At 38.4% G+C, this 20520-nt stretch overlaps 1 protein-coding gene across 1 annotated transcript; it reads left to right on the plus strand.

Moving 5' to 3' along the window:
* Positions 1-849: 849 nt before the first annotated feature.
* UBTD2 (ubiquitin domain containing 2) lies at positions 850-16600 on the plus strand. Its single transcript, XM_080804959.1, has 2 exons — positions 850-1082; positions 15748-16600. Exons 1-2 carry the CDS (start codon positions 908-910, stop codon positions 16143-16145), a joined length of 573 nt encoding a protein of 190 aa, XP_080661085.1. The 5' UTR covers positions 850-907; the 3' UTR covers positions 16146-16600.
* Positions 16601-20520: the final 3920 nt, after the last annotated feature.

A 20520-nucleotide genomic window follows, 5' to 3' on the forward strand; every position in this document is an offset into this window, starting at 1 on the left:
AAGCTACATCAGCCTTGTTCTAGCCCTACCACTATGTAACATTCTCTAAGGAGCTCTGCTGCCTTTTACAGCAAGTGAGGAGTGGACTCCTGCCCCCTTTTATTCTTCTCCTCTAGGTTTGAAACTACAGTAGGATGTTGTAGTTCTTCTCTTTCTTATGGTTAGAACTTCTCCCATAGTCCAGTATGAAGGATCACCTGTTCAGTCCTAATTTCTCCGAAGAGTGAAGCACTGATTTCTGACCTTCTGTCTCACCCTTTTCAAAATTAGCTCCTATATAGGTTTCAGAAAGAGGCATTTACAGTTCCTTGACTGAAGTCCAGACTGGGTGCTCCTATGATCAGGTTTGCTCATGGAGCTGCTGGTTTGACTATTCCTTTGGACACTGCAGAGCAGTCTTTCCCCTGCTAAGGGTTTCTCATTTCCTACTTTCTGGTTTTATATGTCCAAAGTTCTGAGATTCAAGCTAATGTTACTTGATTTTTCCTAGTATCTTACCTTTTTTTAATGGCATCCTTTGTCTTTTTAAAATCCTGCCATTATTGTCTGATGAAACACTTACTGCTATTTTTCTAAGTAATTATTAAAATCATCCTTTGGAGAAGGCATAGGGAGTTGAAAAGAGTTACTAACTTATCCCTGGACCTTTTAGATAGAGCCATCTAATGTCTACATTTGCTCTTGTAGTTCCAAAATAGGGAAAATTTCAGAATGCAAGAATTAATTATTAGGCAGACTTCTAGCTATAATTTTGAGGAATGAATCAAAGAGGAATGACCAGATCACTTTTAATACATCATTTGTAAATTTTGGTTTTGATGTCAATTTTTTATTTTTCTTCTCAGTCGCCTTAGGTCGTAACCAGCCTTTGAAAAAGGAGAAACCCAAATGGAAAAGCGATTATCCCATGACAGATGGACAACTGCGCAGCAAGAGGGACGAATTTTGGGACACCGCACCAGCTTTTGAAGGCCGTAAAGAGATTTGGGATGCCTTAAAGGCTGCTGCACATGCTTTTGAGAGCAATGATCATGAACTGGCACAAGCAATCATTGATGGTGCAAACATAACATTACCACATGGTAGGTTTGGTGGTTTTCAAGGACAATGGGGAACATACTCAGCTCCTTTCCAATAACAAGAAACCAAATGCAAAGAGTTCATTTTTCTTGCTGTGCATTTTTTTTTTTCAAAGAGAGACATTCCTCTTCACTTCTTTGTATGTCTTTTAGCTGGAGAAAGATTTACTTTGTGTGTTTATTTTTTATTTTTTAATTTTTTAAGTAAGCGCTATACCCAACATGGGGCTTGAACGCACAACCCCAAGATCAAGAGTTGCATGCTCCACTAATTGAGCCAGCCAGGTGCCCCACTATTTTTTATGCTTTTTAAGTATTTTTAATCTCAGGAAAGAGAACACTTGATAACCTGTATTTTCCAACTTCCATACTCAGAAACTTCCTAGTTCTTCATCAAGGGCCCTCCATTCCCTGTCCCAATCTTCTAGACCTTCTACTGCACTCATTTCCTGTGGGCACTAGAGAAGTCTCACATTTAGATTTCAGAAGCCATAGACACTCAGTGGATTTTCCTTTAGTCATTGTACTTTCTCATCAAGCCTATTTTTAGTGTAATGAGCAAAGTTAAACTTAGAAGTCACATGTTCTGAAGGACAGTTTTCTATGATTGTGGCCCTGAGCATTATTAAGAACCTCTCTCTATTTTGCTTAGGAATGTGACTCTAAGGAACACAGTTAGTTTTGAGTGTTTCCAGGGACATATGTCTGCTGGACCCATGCATATCTTCTTGCTTGGTCTCCTTGATTAGAAACACTTCAAAATTTTTCATGGTGTACTGAGATTTAAGTGTTAATTTTATATTACATTCTTTGCTCTTTTGATAATTGTACTTATAAATTTTTCTCTTTAGTTTTTCAAATTAATATTTTTCCAAGTTATCTCTTTAGCCCCTTGTGTAATCACCTGCATTCCTTTGCATTGTTTTCTGTTCCTTTATACCTTCATTTTTTCTTTTTCAATATCTCTCTTTGTCTGTATTTTCAGAACACTGCTTTTCCCTGTTTAATTATATGCTTTATGTCCTTTGACTCCTTTTCTCCCTCCCTCCCTGCCTTCTTTTCTTTCTTTCTTTCTTTCTTTCTTTCTTTCTTTTTTGGTTTTATTTATTTAGCTAACTCCACACCTGATGTGGGAGTCGAACTCAAAACCCAGAGATCAAGAGTCGCATGTTTGTTCCAACTGAGCCAGCCAGGCTCCCCGACTCCTTTTCAAATAAAGATATTTAACTTAGTATCCTTCCCAGTTTTCCAAATCTCTGTTAATTTTCTGAATTAACTGTGCTTCCAGGAAACTTTTAAAAATACATATTCCATAGCTCTTCTATTATTTATTATGAAAGCCTATTAGTATAGGCTTGGGTTAATAATATTTATTGAGTACCCACTGTTTATAGATGACTTTTTCTGCACAGGTGTGAAAATGATGCCTCCTACATTTGAAAAAATGTGTAATTAAATGCCATTTTAGTATGACTCTTTAGTGCTGATTTTCATAGATAGTCTCTGAATTCTTTACCTCATGTGATTGGGGGTACACCTCATCTTGTTCCATTACCTCTTTTAGTTCTATATTTTTAGTTCTATATTTTGTCTTCAACTACTACCTTTATATAAATAAAGGAAAGAGCCTTCCTTTACAGATATTTTTATCGTCCTTCTCTTTTTAATGCTTATATCCCATATTTTTAAAGCAGTATTTATTGTTTGTTTGTATAGGTTTGCAAGCTGAGAGTAGGGGTGGGGAGTGGGAAAGAATTAATTTATTTGTGATTGTCTTAATTTAGAAGCCTGAGATCCAGAACCTTAGAATTTCTTTGACTTCCTTACTTTATTCTTGTAGTTACCTCTAGGAATGTCTGATTGTGTTCTATAAATTATGGCCGTGGGGCACCTGGGTGGCTCAGTCATTAAGCGTCTGCCTTCGGCTCGGGTCATGATCCCAGGGTCCTGGGATCGGACCTCACATTGGGCTCCCTGCCCAGCGGGAAGCCTGCTTCTCCCTCTCCCACTCCCCCTGCTTGTGTTCCCTCTCTCACTTGCTCGCTCTCTCTCTCTCTCTCTCTCTCTGTCAAATAAATAAATAAATAAATCTTTTAGAAAAAATTATGGCCTTGTTTACAAGTTCATGGAGGCAAAGTAACTGTTTTTATGTAAGGCAGAGGTATATGTATATTTTATTGAATATGGGCAAATACTTAAGTCACTTGTTTTTGCTTACCTGTGTGAACTGCCAAGAAAAGTAATGTTGTTGGCAGCCTCACCAACCAATAGATTAGAGAGAATTATTCTTGGAAATTTGATAGGATGAGTTTCTACTTCCTATGTTTAAGGAGTATTTTCTGCTTTAGCATGAAGAAATCAAATTGATGTCTCCTGTTCAAAGCTCTATAATAACTTTCTGGGTATTACTGTCATTGTAACCTTTGATTGAATTCCCTTGTTCATATTTGAACCTTAATAGCATTTTTTGGATGGACTTTAAAATTGTGTTCACTCATGTACTCTTACTCACCATGAGTTTATAACTTAGCTATTTAGCTACATGCTTTTATCTAGACCTAATCAGTGGTGTTACTGAAATGTCTTCCACCTTTTTGGTGTAATTATATATTTGAAATTTTACTTTGGACACACTTTGCTGTGTTAGATCCTAAACATCCTATAATTCATATTTTAAATTTAAAATATTGCATAGGCTTTAGCTCAGGCTTTAGTATCAGACCTAGCCTTCCTTTCTGCCTCTACTGTATTACTCATGGCTATGCAACTTTGGGCAAATCACTTCTTTTCTGTAAGCTTCAATGCTGCCGTCCATAAAATATGGATTATAACTACCTACATTATAGGGTGGTTGTATTGATTAAATGTGATACACATATAAATTTCTAACCATAGGCCAAAAAGTGATAAATAGTAGTGTAAATGAACTGCTTTTCTTGAACTCTGGCATTAACAAGTAAATTTCTTATATCAAATTCTTTAATACAATTAGATCATTTTTATGGGTATATTATCTACTGTACCATCTTTCTCTGGCTTTTGGGGGACTCTGTCCATGGGCATATGCCTAATTGAATTTTGAGATTGTATTGATTCCATAGCAACATTAGTAACAGATTTATTAATCGGACACCAAAGCATTGATGACATAGTTTAGCATCATTCCTATTTAGGCCCATCTCTATTCTTTCATCTACATCTGTGTTACCCATAAAAGTACTGAACTGATCTTAGATTGACAATCTGAAGAGATCCTAGGGCATACATTCCCTTCTAAGCTTCCTTCAGTCAGGTCTCACCTTGTTTTCCTCTCATCCTCTGTTTTCTCTTCCCATGATCTTATTATCCCAACCCATTCATATTATCTTCCCAATATAAATATTATAAAAAATTTTTTAAAGTTTGATAACTATATGGAAATGTCTTTGTAAATGTTATTTGTATAGGTCTTGCCTGTTATTTTAGATTGTATGTGCAAAGTAACCAAGGACTGTACCATTTTTGGTTTAAATTATATTTATTATCAGTGTTATGTGCACAAAAATTATGTATTTGTCAGTGGCCTTTTTCATATGTAATCATAATTACCTTATTTCCTGAGTTATTTTTCAGAGAAACAACCAAAACACCTCCCATCACCCAATGCCCATGCCCCATATTTCCTCCTTTGTTTCTTTTTCATATAGTGATTCCATGAATAATTCTGTTCTTGTCTCAACTCCAGCCTGCAGGTCATATTCATTATATTTCTGTCTTGTCCAAGCACCAGATAATTCTGTGCTTTTTAATTATCTTTCTTTATTAATATCAGCAATGTCTTTAGTTCATTATTCTCAAATGGCAATAGAGAGAGTTAGAGAGAAGATGGTATCATAACTATCAGGGAATTTTAAATGAGCAAATGTATTTTCACTCTGGAAATTGTGACTCAGATTGAGGATAAATGTGAACAAGTGTATTGTGGAAAAATCTCCCTGGATGATTCTGGTATCCAGTACCTCTTTTCCACAGTCTCCCCATCCCCATCCCATAAGCAGTTTATTTTTCATGATTTACACATTTTTTCTCATGGTCCTAAATTTCTTAAAAAGAGTATCTCCTCTTTCTAATTGACTGCTATTTTGCCATTACCTAAAAATCCTAAAAACATTCCTAATACAGTACTTTGCTAATGAAACTAGGTCACAGATTAAGTGGTTTACCCAAATTAGCATAAACAGAGGGTTTGTATTTATGTATGTATGTGTGTATGTATATATTTTTAAAGCTTTTATTTATTTGAGATAGAAAGAGCATGAGAGGGGAGAGGGTCAGGGAGAAGCAGACACCCCACTGAGCAGGCGGCCCGATGCGGAACTGGATCCTGGGACTCCAGGATCATGACCTGAGCTGAAGGCAGTTGGTTAACCAACTGAGCCACCCAGGCACCCTTTTCTGTTTTTTTTTTTAAAAGGTGGGGGCACCTGGCTGGCTCAGTAGGTAGAGCACGACTCTTGATCTCAGGGCTGTGAGTTCAAGTCCCAATTTGGGTATAGAAATTACTTAAAATCTTAAAAAAAAAAAAAAAAAAAAAAGGAAAGGTGGTTATTATTTTCATTTTTCAGAGGTTGGCCCATAGTCACTATTCAGTAATTTTCAGTGAAAGCTTGTTCAGAAACAATACCTGTTTCATAAAGATGAGAGGATTTTTAGAATTATTATATAGAAGATTAAAAAGGATTTTTTAAATTGGCTATTCCCTCTTTCCCTACTTTCTAATTTTCTAGGAAGTGGTGGTTTATTTCTTCAGCATCTACAGTTACTATGTTTTCCATCCCCCTCCCAATTCAAATGTAAAAGCTCCCCTCTTAACCTTTCTTGTCTAGGAGCAGCTCCTCACCATTATTCAAAATCTTGTCTAGGAGCAGCTCCTCACCATTATTCAAACACTTTTCCCTTTCTTAAAGACTTAACTCCAACTTTACTTTTATTATTTCTTGTGGCTAAACATTACCAGGTGTTCAGTTAGGCTTTTGAAGGTCCATTTCTTTTGTCCTTTTTCATGCTTAGGGATATAGGAAGTAGGAAAGGGTAATTCTTTAAAAACTTTTTTTAATCACCTTCAAAATATAGAAGGAAAGAGAGTTGCCCAGAATTTTGTTTTCCTTCTTCCTGGTCTTACCTCAAAATATATCGAATGTGTATAAATTGAACTTTGTGTAATGTGATTAAGTCTTTAAAAATCAAAGCACTTAGGGGAGCCTGGGTGGCTCAGTTGGTTGAACATCTGACTCTTGACTTCAGCTCAAGTCTTGGTTGTGGGATTGAGCCCCATATCAGGCTTTGTGCTCAGTGCAGATTCTGCTAGGGGTTCCCTCTCCCTCTGCCCCTTGCCCTTCTTTTGCACACACTCTCTCTCTTCCCCCAGTCTCTAAAATAAACTTCAAAAATCTTATTAAAGTTTTTTTAAAAAGGCACTCATAAATAATATAAATAGAGCAATTCTATGTTAGGGAGCCAACATGATGAAAAGAACACTAGACTGAGAACCAGGAATAATAAGATACTCATAATTCATGTTTTGAAGTGGTGTTATGTAATCCTCATGCCTGTAATAATCACCTGCAATATTCCCTATTTTAAAGGGATGAGAAGGAGGAGTGCCTGGGTAGCACAGTCAGTTAAGTCTGTGACTCTTGGTTTCAGCTCAGGTCATGATATCAGGGTCCTGGGTTGACCCCCAAGTTGGGCTCCATGCTCAGTGTAGAGTCTGCTTGAGACTCTCTCTCTCTAAAATAAATTAAAAATATTTTTAGTAAATAAGCAAATAAATAAGATGAGAAAACTGAAATACAGAATGGTTACATCCTTTTTCCAAGTGTTAAGTCATGGAATTGGAATTAGGATTTGAATTCAAGTACTGGATTTAACAGTAACAAAGCAATTGAAAGACAAAGTCATTTCATCTCTGTTTTTTATAGGAATACACAAGTAATCTTCATGGTTAATTCCATTTTTAGTCCCTCCCACACTGTACAGAATATTCTAAAACTATACTAGGGGCACCTGACCTGTCAATGGAGCTGGTGACTCTTCTTCTTCCTTTTTCTTTTTATTTAAGATTTTATTTATTTGAGAGACAGAGCAAGCAAGGGGTGGGGCAAAGGGAGAGGACCAAGCAGACTACATGCTGAGTGCAGAGCCCGATGCGAGACTTGATCCCAGGACTTGGAGATCATGACTTTGGTTGAAGGCAGACGCTCGACCAGCTGAGCCACCCAGCCACCCCAAACCTGTGACTCTTGATCTTGTGGTTGTGGATTCAAGCCCCACGTTGGGTGCAGAGATTACTTGAAAATAAAATCTTAAGAAACAAAAACAAAAAACTACATACTTGTTAATACTAAAGAGAAACAAGTAGATTTTCTAAGACATGGATAGGCAGGAAATGCATATATGTAGACCTCATTTCTGTTTCCCTTAAATGTGATAGAGGCCCATTAAGAAGCAGGCCATAAATTCTGGTTCCTTTAAAGGTCCCTGTAAGAATTTGTCATTTAATAAACTTAATTGATAAATTTGTCATGAGCATAAGGCTTAGGAATGAAAGCATGAAGATATTACACGTACATGGGAGATAGAGGATTTTATCCAGACTGTTGTGTTAGAAATGAAATGGCGTTTATATAGGATCTGGTAAATGACTAACCATAAATTAATAATATATTAAACTGTGAATTAATAGTTTCCATTCTCTGTCAAAGAAACAAAAATTATTTGGAGTTGTAAAATGTAAATTTACCCACTCTTCTGTTACACAAGTTTGTTTGTTTGTTTTTTTGTTTGTTTTTTCCCCCAAAAGATTGATTTATTTGAGAGAGAGAGAGAGTCCTCACTCCAGTGAGTTGGGGGTTGGGGCAGAGGGAGAGAATCTTAAGCAGACTTGGGGCTAGATCTCAGGACCCATGACATTATGACCCACGAGATCATGACATGAGCCAAAACCAAGAGTTGGAGACTTAACCAACTGCATCACCCAGGCACCCCTTTACAAGCTCTTTTTTTCCTTTTTTTTGGAAGATTCTATTTATTTATTTGAGAGGGAGAGGGAGCGCAAATATGAGCAGGGGGAGGGGCAGAGGGAGAAGCAGACTCTCCACTAAGCATGGAGCCCAATCGAGCCCACTGGGCTTGATTCCAGGACCCTGAGATCAAGACCTGAGCCAAAGTCAGACACTTAACCAACTGAGCCACCTAGGCACCCCCCTACACAAGTACTTAATCACTGTTTAACCGTCATAGTGGCTTGAGCAATACAAACTAAGCCACCTTTCACCTGTGCTTGCTATAAGACCTGGTAGACTTGGTGCTTCTGAATGCCACAGTCTTAATAGCTACCTTGGTAGGATGAGAGCTAAAACTGCTCTTAAAGCCTGACTGTCAGATATAAGCTTAATATAATTCCCAACAAAATGTTTGCATGAGAGAGACTGTCATTAGTTAGTCCTGAAAGACTGCTCATATCCTAATGAAAGGTAATTGTGATGGACCTTTTGACATTACTGTGATTCAGGTTTATAGAGAATCCCATGAGGCCTAAAGCAGTGAACTCAGATTATATAAGTTTGATCCTTTGTATATTGCTATTGGTAAGCTCTGTACCATAAGTCTGGTTCTGAGGTTTAAAACTTAGGGGGCCCCTGGGTGGCTTGGTTGAGGGTCTGCCTTCAACTCAGGTCATGATCCTGGGATCCTGAGATTGAGCCCCTCATTGGGCTCCTTGCTGGGTGGGAGAGCCTGCTTCTCCCTCTGCCTCTGCCTGCTGCTCCCCCTACTTGTGCTCTCTTTCTGTCTGTCGAATGAATAAAGAAAATCTTTAAAAAAAAAAAACTTATGTGAGAAGGGAACTAACATTATTGTTTTCAGTGGGTTTGTAATATGTATTAGGCAATTTTGCGTATGTTTTATTATTTAATCCTTGCAACAGCTTTATGAGGTAGATACTATAGTCCTTGAGGAAACAGACTGAATATGTCCAAAATTAGAGTCTAAATTAAAATTTGAGTGTGATCCACTCCAAAGCTGCTACTCCTTGCATCAGATTCACTGCTTCTCTAGTCTTCTGTCCCTCCATCAGGCTCGACAGTGGGCTTCCCAAATCATAAGACTAATCTACTGTTTTGTTCTTTTATAGCTTTCTGTTATATCACTGCTTTTGTCCAACTCAATTATGTACTTAGGCATTCCTTGCCATAGGAAGTCACATTTGTTGAAAAAGTCAGAATTTGTGCCTTGTGGGTCAGTTAGAAAAGAGATGTCAAAAAAAAAAAAAGTGGGGGGAAAAGAAAAAGAAAAAACAATAAAGACAGTATTTCCACAAGCTTTGGAAGAGACACCCAATATAACAAAAGCCTTGTAGTTCCAGGACATCACCCACTTAATTAATTTTGGAAGGGCAGTCTTCTTTTTTCTTTCTTTCTTTTTTTTTTTTTAAGATTTTATTTATTTATTTGACAGAGATCACAAGTAGGCAGAGAGGCAGGCAGAGAGAGAGGAAGCAGGCTCCCTGTGGAGCAGAGAGCCCGATGCGGGGCTCGATCCCAGAACCCTGGGATCATGACCTGAGCTGAAGGCAGAGGCCTTAACCCACTGCGCCACCCAGGCGCCCCCGGAAGGGCAGTTTTCTATATCAGATTGCCAGTGTATTTTAAATATTAAATTTTTCAACCCTGTTGAGGTATACTGAAATATGCCAACAGCACATATTTTTAAAGTGTACAGTTTGATCAGCTCTGGCATGTATATACCTGTGAAACCATCATCACAAGATAACATTTCATTTCTCCGAAAGTTTCCTAATGTAAAAGTTGATTTTTAACTTGTACAAATTTGTCCATGTAGCTATGCAAGTCTCAAGTGGCAAAAATGTTAAGACTAACTGCAGTCTTAGAGGAGTGAGCATAGAGGGATAAGCGGGGAGGCCTTTGAATGCTTTAAAAAACATCTTTTTTAACCTGAAAGATTGTTTGAGAAGGAGTTCCTGGCACTTAGTAAAGCTGTTCTTATTTTTTGGTGTATGAGGTAGTTTTATCTTTATAATTTTCTTGTGAAATATTTTGATGCCTAATTAAAAATAACCATAGAAAACCAAGTTGACCAAGGAAAAGAGAATATCTGAGGCAGTCATCTAGATAGAAGGTAAATAAAAAATTCAGCAAATTATATATGGAATTAGAACAGAAGGTGGAGTCTTGGCAGATTTCTTACTATCATGGGGAGATGTCAGGGCTTCCTGACCTGGGGAGGCTATGCCCTGGCAATTGTTTATCTTGGTAGCCATCTGTCTCTGCTAGGACTGTGGTAGGTTTTTGAGGAGAAGGGGAAAAACACAAGAATGTCTTTCCACAGAGGCCGCTTGGTGACAAGTGTGAACAAGCCTGACTAGAGCTTCTTTAGAGCTAGTACAGAACTACTAAATGAATTACACCCTCTGTGCCCAGGGGGCGGTCAATAAAAACCTTCTAGGGGCTCCTGGGTGGCTCAGTCGTTTAAGCGTCAGGCTCTTGATTTCAGCTCAGGTCATGATATGGGGGTCGTGAGATGGAGCCTGTGTCTACTCTGTGCTGAGGATGGAGTCTGCTTGAGATTTTCTCTGTCTGCCCCATACCCACCTCGCCCCTCTGCGCATATGTTTGCATGCGCTCTCTCTAAAATAAATAATTTTTTAAAAGAAAAAAATCTAGAAAAATGCCTACATTATCAACCTTTGTTTTTTTTTTTTAAAGAGAGCACATGAGGGCAGGGGGCGGGGGTGCAGAGGGAGAGGGAGAAAGAATCTTAAGGAGGTTCCACACCTAGTGCAGCCCTGTGTGGGACTCAGTCTCACCACCCTGAGATCATGCCCTGAGCCAAAATGAGCAGTTGGAGATTTAACCAACTAAGCCACCCAGGTGCCCCTACATTATCAACTTTTAAAGTTGTTCTTTTCCTCTTTTGTTTGAACACACAGGCTTTTAGAAAAAACTTCTCCCATCTTCTAACTATGCCCTGTTACTCAAATGTGGCAGATGAGACAGTGACAGTAATATGTGCATTTTGTCACTATATTTGGTGGCCTCACAGGGCTGAAACTTTGTTGCCATTTTCTTTTGCCTCATCTTCCAGTTCCTTCTGTGTTGGTGGACTGTATTTAGACTGCTGACTCTTTTTTTTTTTTTTTAATATTTTATTTCTCAGAGAGAGAGAGAGAGAGCACAAGCAGGGGGTGTGGCAGGTAGAGCAAGCAGAGCAGGCAGAGCGAGAAGCAAGCTCCCTGCTGAGCGAGGAAGCCTGATGCAGGGCTCCATCCTAGGACTCTGGGACCGTGACCTAAGCTGAAGGCAGACACTTAACATATTGAGCCACCCGGGCATCCCTAGACTATTGGGTTCTTATTCCTTGTCATTCATGTTTGGCTTTTCACCCCTCTAATATTTGTCCTGTGCCCTTTTCCCCCCCATGTCCATTTCCTTTTTCCCATTCACCATATCACTAACCCAGGAACCAAGCCCTCAGGAATCCCAGTTATTACAGTCTGTCACTTATTGTATGTAATCCTGGACAAGTTATTTCTCTCTGCTTCAATTTTCTCATTTGCAAAATGAGTGTTAATAGATTGACCATAAAGGGCTGTTGTGAGGATTAAATGTCAGTGTATTCGAAGTGCTCAGATCCAGAACTAGTAAGCACTCTTATGTTTGCTTGTATGTCCAGACTTGTATGTTTGAGATTATTACTCTACAAGCTGCTTTTACCCTTTTCCTGATATACTTTTTCAGTTACCTGCCCATAATTTAGTTGAAGTATCTCACTGAACCTGAAGCAGTTAAAAACTAAGCAAAAAAGCTTCTAACCCTAAATTCTCTGTCACTCTCATTTCCAGTTTAGGTGATTCTTCTTTCCTTTTTGTTTTCCATCATATAACCTATCATTTAAGTCTGATTGTCTCAGATCCATTTCTGTTGCTGTAGTCAGGCAATCATTTTGGCTGATTTTTGATTCCAGTCATTCTCCCTTTATGCAAATGGTAAAATAATCTCCAGGCTTTGTGTTGTTCACCTGGAACATTGCTTGGCATGTAACAGGCATTCAGTATTTGTTGGGTGAATGATTCATGTACTGTATCAGCCACCTGTAGTAGGGAATCTAAACCCCTGAACCTTCTGTCAGGTTGTCACTATTGCTATCAATCTAGTAGTTTCACATCATCGATTCTCTGTTCATCTCAGCAAAACTACTTGCTATTTCCTATTTACCTTGTACTAATTCTTGTTCCAATGTTATTCCTATTTCTTGAGATGCCCTTTATTTCTGTTCTGTGTCATGGCCAGAACACACTATTTCCACAGAATTTCTCCTTTTTTGTTCCACCAGTATTAGTCACTCTTCTGTTGTGTGATGTCTCAGCATTTGGTTGATTTTCAGTGTATTAATTTGTACTTAAAATCTCTGGTGGGTATGCCATATCTGCTTACCTCAGTTAGAAGTTTCTGGGGATCAAGAACAATGTTGTCTCTCTTGTAACCTTTCCTCCCCAGAGCTAGTGATGTGCCTTACACTCTTCCAGGTGTTTAGTAAATGTTCCTGCAGCAACTCCGTGGAATATGTGGAGTGGCCCTCATGAAGTCCCACAGAGGTTATGTGTTTAGAGGTCACTATTAGCAGAGCAGTTTTGTCTTTACTGAAGAGATACAGGACTAGTAGATGGTGGAGAATTGGGAGTATATTGTCCAAAAGGGTCTGGGTGAACGGAGGAGTCATTCTGCTCTGAGTAGGTAATTCTGGGATAATAGTCAACTGTGGGCTATATTGTAAACAAAGTTTGTTTTTATTGATAATTTATGATCCCAGATATTTAATTTGGAGAGAGAGTAACCCATAAAAGTATAGCTTAAAAATGTAACTAAATCTTATCTGACATCATGGTCTGGACTTTTCCTCTATTTAGTTATTCAGAGCATGTTTAGAACTCAGATTATAATTTGACAGAAGTGAGGAAAAGAGTAAATAAGCCAGAAAACTCCATGTTAAATAAAATGCAAGTTACCTTTTCCCAAAATATTAAATTATGAGGGCCAAGCAATACGAAGTCTGGGTAGCTGATTGCCAGCATCATAGGCATGAGCACTTCCTGAGCTGGAGTAAGAAGATATGTCATCTACTGGCACCTCTTCCATGGAATTTTTATCCTCATCCATTTGAGATCTGAAAACTGAATTTCTAACTTGCTGGGCTGAAGGACAGAAGGGAAAAGACTGCTTTCCAGGGAGGCCTGGCTGACTGATCTCAGGATCTTGAATGTGAGCCCCATGTTGGTGGGTAGAGTGTACTTAAAAAAATAAATAAGATCTCTTCCTTTAGGGTATTATCTTAAAAAAAAAAAAAAGAAAAGAAAGTAATGAATGAACTGGCAGATGATGACTGAAATTAGTTTTTTTTTTAGAAAGACTGCTTCAGGAGCCAAAGTACCTATTAGATTGTATGTTTGTGTCAAGATTGACATACACTCATGTTGTAGCACACTTATAAAAGCTGCTCTGACATCTCTAGTTTTTCTAGAGGCGCTACAAATGTAAGACATCATTCTGCTTGCAGTTTGACTGCTTTTGTTTACAGTCCTGTTACTTTATATCTGTCATGGTACTGCAGATGAAGAAGAATATGCAAACCTGGAAACCACTTTAGAGGTTTTCTGTCTCATTTTGCTAATTAAGAAGGGTATTTCAGGTTAAAGAATATTGCTCAAGGTTGCACAGCTGGTTAATAGCAAGGCTGGGAGTTTCATCTTAGTCTACAGATTTCAAAGATAATGGTTTAGAATGGTGCTTCTCTAAAAGAAAGTTTTTCTAGCAGAACATTGCCAGAATGTCGCTCCTGTACTTATCAGGCTTACCATACTATCATGGGTCAGTGGGATATCTATTTGAGGTGTTTTCTTAATGGAGGTGATGGTCTTTAAGTGAACTCTGCACGTTCTCTTTACTGGTTCTCCTGATGGCCAGCCCATCTGGAAGACACTAGTTGGGGTCAGACACTAGTGTAGGTTTCTTTGTCTCAGGTCTAGGCTTTATAAATAGTGAAGTTAGTACAACTGACTATACCCCTATTTATAAATAGCATTGGTACTTCAGCATGATGCTTGCTAGTTAGGGAACTACTGGTGATCACAACTGTGCTTAAAGTATATCTGTTTCTGCAGTGTCCTAGCATTTGGATTAATTAGTGAACAGCACAGAGGCTGTACGGTATCTTTAAACACAGAGGAAAGGGGAGAGTCGTGTGTTATGCTTGGTGACTGAATTATGACCCCAACCCATCTTATGTAATTTAGAAGACAGATGGATCGAAGCCATGCTGGGCTGGTGAGTGTTCCAGTCTCATTTTGGGTGCTTTGTATTTTCAGCCTATTGATAGTGACAACAAAGATCAGCTCATTAACTCATTGGCTCATTGATAATACTTCTCATTGTCCCAACCCTATATACTCATTATATATGAGTGTTTTGAATATGGTAGATGTTTTTGTTTTTTATCAGTCAGCTGACATTAATGTTCCAGGTTGAGCAAAGGATGTGATATGAACAACCTTGTAAGAAAGCATTCATTAAGTGTGCTTTCAAGCTTCCCAAGGAAAGTCCTGGGGATTATAATGCAGTTTATGCTTTATAAAAAACACCACCACCACCAACAACAACAACAGCCATTAATACCTTCTTTTTTTTTTTTTTAAGATTTTATTTATTTGACAGACAGAGATCACAAGTAGGCAGAGAGGCAGGCAGAGAGAGAGATTGGAGGAAGCAGGCTCCCCTCTGAGCAGAGAGCCCGATGCGGGGCTCGATCCCAGGACCCTGGGATCATGACCCGAGCCGGAGGCAGAGGCTTTAACCCACTGAGCCACCCAGGCGCCCCCATTAATACCTTCTTTTAAACCATGAATGCTTTTTTCTTTTCCCTGAGCTATCTGGTTATAAACTTCATACCCCTTTTATTCTTCCTCTTTAACCCATGGCTTCTCTGTAACAGATTGACTAATTGGGGTTAAATACAATCCCTCAAGTCATTTCTGTGGTGATCGTGCTAATGAGATTCATCTATGAGCCAGGAGCCAGAGCAGCTGGTAGGCTTGTCATCTCCAGTTTGTGGTCTCTTTGGACGAAGGACTTTGGGCCAAGTGTGTAGGAAGTCGAGGCGCTAAGGAAACTGCTCTGGAACACTGTGTTGTGGTGAATTGAGCTGGGGATCTGTTTTTTGTGGTGGTTGTTAAAGTTACTGACTCATTTCTTTAAAAAGATATCCCAATGCAATTTGAATATCCCTTAATTTGTGCAAGCATTAATAATATTAGTAAATTTGAATTTTTTGTGCTTTCTTTTCCTTTATCATTTAATGAAAGTGTGAACGTGATATGAAATGACTTGGAAAAGGTGAGGGAAAGGAGCTGGCGTTCTGGCTAAGGTAAAATTATATAAACCCTCAAATAATTGGTTATGGGCCTTGACAATGATCATTGCTAAGCAGCTGGCAATGATTGGCCTTAATATTTTTTCTCTACAGTGGCGAGCTGGCAAGGGGTTTGAGCATTTTGCAAAGTGTAAATAAAAATGTATTCATATAGATGAAACTCTGTTCGTATCTTCTGTTTCTGAAGGTGCACTCACAGAGTGCTATGATGAACTGGGCAACCGATATCAGCTTCCAGTCTACTGCCTGGCACCACCAATCAACATGATAGAGGAAAAGAGCGACATAGAGACTCTGGATATTCCTGAGCCACCGCCTAATTCTGGATATGAATGTCAGCTCCGTTTGCGCCTTTCCACAGGCAAAGACCTCAAACTTGTGGTCCGCAGCACAGACACTGTATACCACATGAAGAGGAGGCTACATGCAGCAGAAGGCGTGGAACCGAGTAGCCAGCGATGGTTCTTTTCTGGAAGACCTCTTACCGACAAAATGAAGTTGGAAGAGCTGAAGATCCCAAAGGACTATGTTGTACAAGTTATAATGAGCCAGCCTTTGCAAAACCCAACACCAGTTGAGAACTGATTGGTCCTATTGGCTGGTCCCAAGATCCCGCCCGCTCCTTTTTATTGTTGTCGTTGTCATTTCCTACTCTATGGCGTGAAATTTATTTTCACTGCTCTGAATTCCGTATGAATGGATTTAGTTCTGAGGAATTACCAGTGAAAACTTCCATCTGTGATGGAGACCAACAAAAATTATTAATAAAACACAAAGAGCCAGCCTTTGAGACTCATGTAATTAGTTTCTAATTTGAAAGGCAGTTAAAAAATAAGATAACCATTTATTTTAAAACACCCAACAATGTAATGACTGTATTTAAATGATTTGGACTGTAAATAGAATGTTATGTCCATGAAGAACAGCACCAAGCACCTTGTGAATACAGATTAAAATACATATATATATATGTATATATATGTATGTATTATTTTTCCCCCCAAACATCAATAAGTTATAAAATGAGCTTTTTAAAATGGAAACTGAAAAGAGCAGTATTTGAGGTTCACTTTTATCTGGTCTGAATTCTTTGCTCAATTAATATTTAGCCATAAAGGAGTAGAGACTGGCAAATTGTGTTTCAGTATTGCTTTCCCCATCCCTGTATCTTGAGCTCCTTATTTACATTCACACTAAATTTTGGTGCCTTCCAACACATTGGTGGCAGGTACCCTTCTGGAACACTAGGCAATAATTTAGGCAGTGCAGTCAGATCTCTGATTTTCAGCTGATACTCAGTTGAAAATTCTCTTGTCCCTTTGCTGCATAGATATTTTGAAATGTCTGTATAACAAAGCTGTTTTTATATCCAGGCTTAGAGAGTCACTACTATATTATACCTTCATCGATCTACCTACTCTGCTTGGGACTTTTCAGCGCATGCCCCCAAATGCACTGGGCCAGGGAATGCAAGGAATCAAGGACAGATGTTCGCACTATAAGATAACACAGTCAATTTTCTCTTCCTCCCAGTTTGCAGGAAGGTTGTGAGGAAAACCAGTTGTATCTGTGCCTGGGAGAACTGTGCCTATTTTCAGTCTTTTAGAGGAAATATCAACTCTTAATTTACTGGTATGTGTATGGACATCACTTAAACATCAGCAGTGACACCAAATGATGAAACATTGCTTTATACGTTAACTTTCCAGTTCACTGTTACCTCTACTTGTGGTAGATGACAGTTTTCCTCTCTCATGTTTCCTAGCAAAAAGTCAAATGAAGAGCCATCTGCAGATTAGAGGACTGAAAAATCTGGTGAGAGCACCTGATTCTCTCGCACTATACTGGAATAAAGCTGCCAAGGGTTATATTTAATTTGGGGCCTTTGAAAAGCTAGTTCCAGAAAGAAGAGGGGGACTATCACATAATCACTGTAGCCCCGAAACTGTGATATGGCAAAGTAGGGGCAGGAAGGTACGTACACTGCTCTCAGTTGGGAAATAATCAGACCTCCACACCTATTTGGATGTGAAGCACTATTAAGTTTAATGGCAAATGAAACTGCTAATTAGTTTAAATGTAAAGTTTAAAATGGTATTAAATTTACTATAGCCTGATTAGATATAATATCTATAATTATAACCTACCCTGTTTCTGAGAGCTTTAACTACTTCCTTTTCTGTATGCAATCATTTTAAAGATTGTGGCTATATTCAATTGAGGGTTGTTGATAATTGAATCTAAATTCAAGAGACGACAGCAACGGTAATTCCAAAGGAGTATTTTTATATTTGAAGGTGGGGGTTTGAGGGTGTTTGAACATAATGCCCCTGTCTTCAAAGAGTTTGTTACTTGCGTGCTACATGGAATAGCAACAGTTCTCAAAGTTTGACAACTGGAAAAGTGTTCAAACCTATTTTTCCTAAGTTGAATTGGGTGATATCATCAATAATCTATGGTAGCTAAGAAGTTTTTTTTTGTTTGTGTAGAATTTGAGCTCTCTAAGAATTTTGTTTCAAAGGTACATATACTTTGCATAACGATTTTCTGGGCATGTTTAACTAACCTGGGTGAGAAAACCATGGTGCTGTTTAATGTAAATAGATTGATATAAGATTGGACCAATACTTGATGTGTACAATTTTAGTATGTAGGGTTTTTGTGCTTTTTTAAAAAAAATGTTCAATTTTTCTCTTTGTCTTGGCCTTTCTTCTGGGTTTTTAATTGTTACTCTCTACATAAGGGTCAACTGCCTCATTCTAATAAAACCTCTAAAAGGGTTTTTCTTCTTTTTAAGAACTTACTTCAATAAATAACAAGTTCATTTTCATCAGACTTAGGCTCCACTGTGCCAAACCATACATGGTTGTTTATAGTTATGATTTATCCTCCACACTGAATTCTTGGTCTAAAGTAGACTATTGTTTTTTTCTCTTAAGGCTCATACCATAAATCAGAACTCATAACTCAGTTTTCTACAAACACTGAGCTCATTTCTTACCCATTTTGGATCAAAGTGGCAGGTTTTGATAATTTTTTATTTAACATAGGTAATGCATATGTATGTAGGCAAATCCAAAAATACCAAAGTGAAAAGTCTCTCTCCAATCACCAGTTGTAACAACCGTTACCAGTGTTCTGGGTATCTTGAAAGATACTCCAGCCCAGCAGTTCCTCAACTTGAGAATGCCTCAGAATTACCTAGAAGGCATCTGAAAGCACAGATTGCTAGACTTTTCTCCCAGGGGTTCCACATTAGTAGGTCTGAGTGGACCCCAGTAATTTGGATTCGTGAGAAGTCCCAGGTGCTGCTGCAGCTGGTCTGCAGAATCACACGGTGAAAACCATTGTTCTGATGTACATTGAGTGTATTCACCCACGCTACCCTGTTTTTTCCATAAATACATACACTATTCACCTTGATTTCTCTTTAAAATAATGAATCTTGGATCTGCCTCTTTCTTCTTATGGTTGCACCAGTCTTGTGTTGTTTGGAGTACCAGTTATTTCAGACTTCACTTCGGTCAATTTGGCTACTTGCAATTTTGCTACTGTAAACCATGGTGCTGAGAAGTGTCCTTTTCTATAGCTACATCATTATGTCTATGTGCATCTATAGAATGCACTCCTGAAGAGAGAATTGCTAGGTCAAAGAGTTATGCACAATTGCCCTCCAGACAGATTTTACCAATTTGATACTATAGCAGTATAATTGCTCTTATTTTCTTATATATCCTAACCAACATTTTGTTCTTTGACAATCTAAGTGAAAATCTGTGTCCTATGGTCTTACTTCATGTATTTTCTTTGTAGTTTAACATTTTAATGTATACTTTAGGCCCTTTTTTTCCTGCACATTGTGTTTGCTCATTTCTGGTGTACTTTGGCTTTTCTCCTCTTGATTTGTGAATACTCTCTTTATTAAGGAGATCATTTTTCTATCATGTGTTACTATTTGTTTTTGGCTTTGTATAATTTACCATGTGCAAATTTTAAGTTTTGTTTGGTTGAATTGATCAGATTTGTATTTTATGGCTTCAGGGTTTTCTTCAGAAGATTTTACCCAGTCAGATTATAAAATTTTTTTTCTCATTTTTTAGTATTTCTTTTATGGTTTCATTGTCTGGAGTTATTTTAGTGCAAGGAATAGAATAGCAGCCCATATTTATTTATTTGTTCCTTTGTTTTTGTACATGGTTAGCTAATCCCACTTTTCCCAATACTGCTTATTGAATAATTTTCATGGGTCTTTTTCCCATTGATGGAGGAAAAAAATCACTATTTTATGATGGCTTTTAAGACTATACTTTTTTAATGGTCTTTTCTTATTAATCGAACAAATTACCAAATATACCTGTGTCCATCTCAAATTCTCAAATGCTATTGTGATTTAGTATTTAGACTTACAGAAAAGAAAAAAGAAGAGTGTGGCCAATAACCTCCCTTGCAGTAACTGGTCTCCTGCGATTTCTGTTCTCTGTCTCTGTGGGGGCTCTTCATGTGGGCAACTGCCCATTTTGGCAGGTGTCAGCAGAGTTGATTTGGCCGTTTCTAGTCTTGGTCTTTGGCATGAGGCAAGTGATAATAATACATAAGAGCTAAGGACTAGTGGAAAAGAAATGATTTCACATTGCTTAGCTTCCTCAAAAATTCTTCCCTTTTTATAGCTGATAGAGACTGTGGAGTGACCAGTCCTGTGGTGCAGGCCTGAAACTCTAGTGCTTTCTTCAGCCCAGCCTGCTGGTCACCCCCTCTGCAAGTGCAGCTCGTCTGCCCTCGCTTTGTCCCCTGAACAAGGGCGTGCCTTGCTGACTAAGGCATTCTAATGTAACTATGACATAGTAATGCTATAGAGTGTTACCACCTTCCAAAGAACACCTAAATGTGCTTGGTCTAACTGAGCTCTACCTTGAGAGCACAGTGGATTAACTCACTGTTGAAATAATGAAACTTAATTGAA

This window comes from Martes martes (assembly GCF_963455335.1).
Source record: "Martes martes genome assembly, chromosome: 5".
NCBI classification, from domain to species: domain Eukaryota; kingdom Metazoa; phylum Chordata; class Mammalia; order Carnivora; family Mustelidae; genus Martes; species Martes martes.

Coding starts and splice junctions, on each gene's coding strand:
- UBTD2 (XM_080804959.1), top strand. CDS start 908: ATGACAGATGGACAACTGCGCAGCAAGAGGGACGAATTTTGGGACACC. Junction 1,083..15,747: donor AAACATAACATTACCACATG/GTAGGTTTGGTG, acceptor CTGTTTCTGAAG/GTGCACTCACAGAGTGCTAT.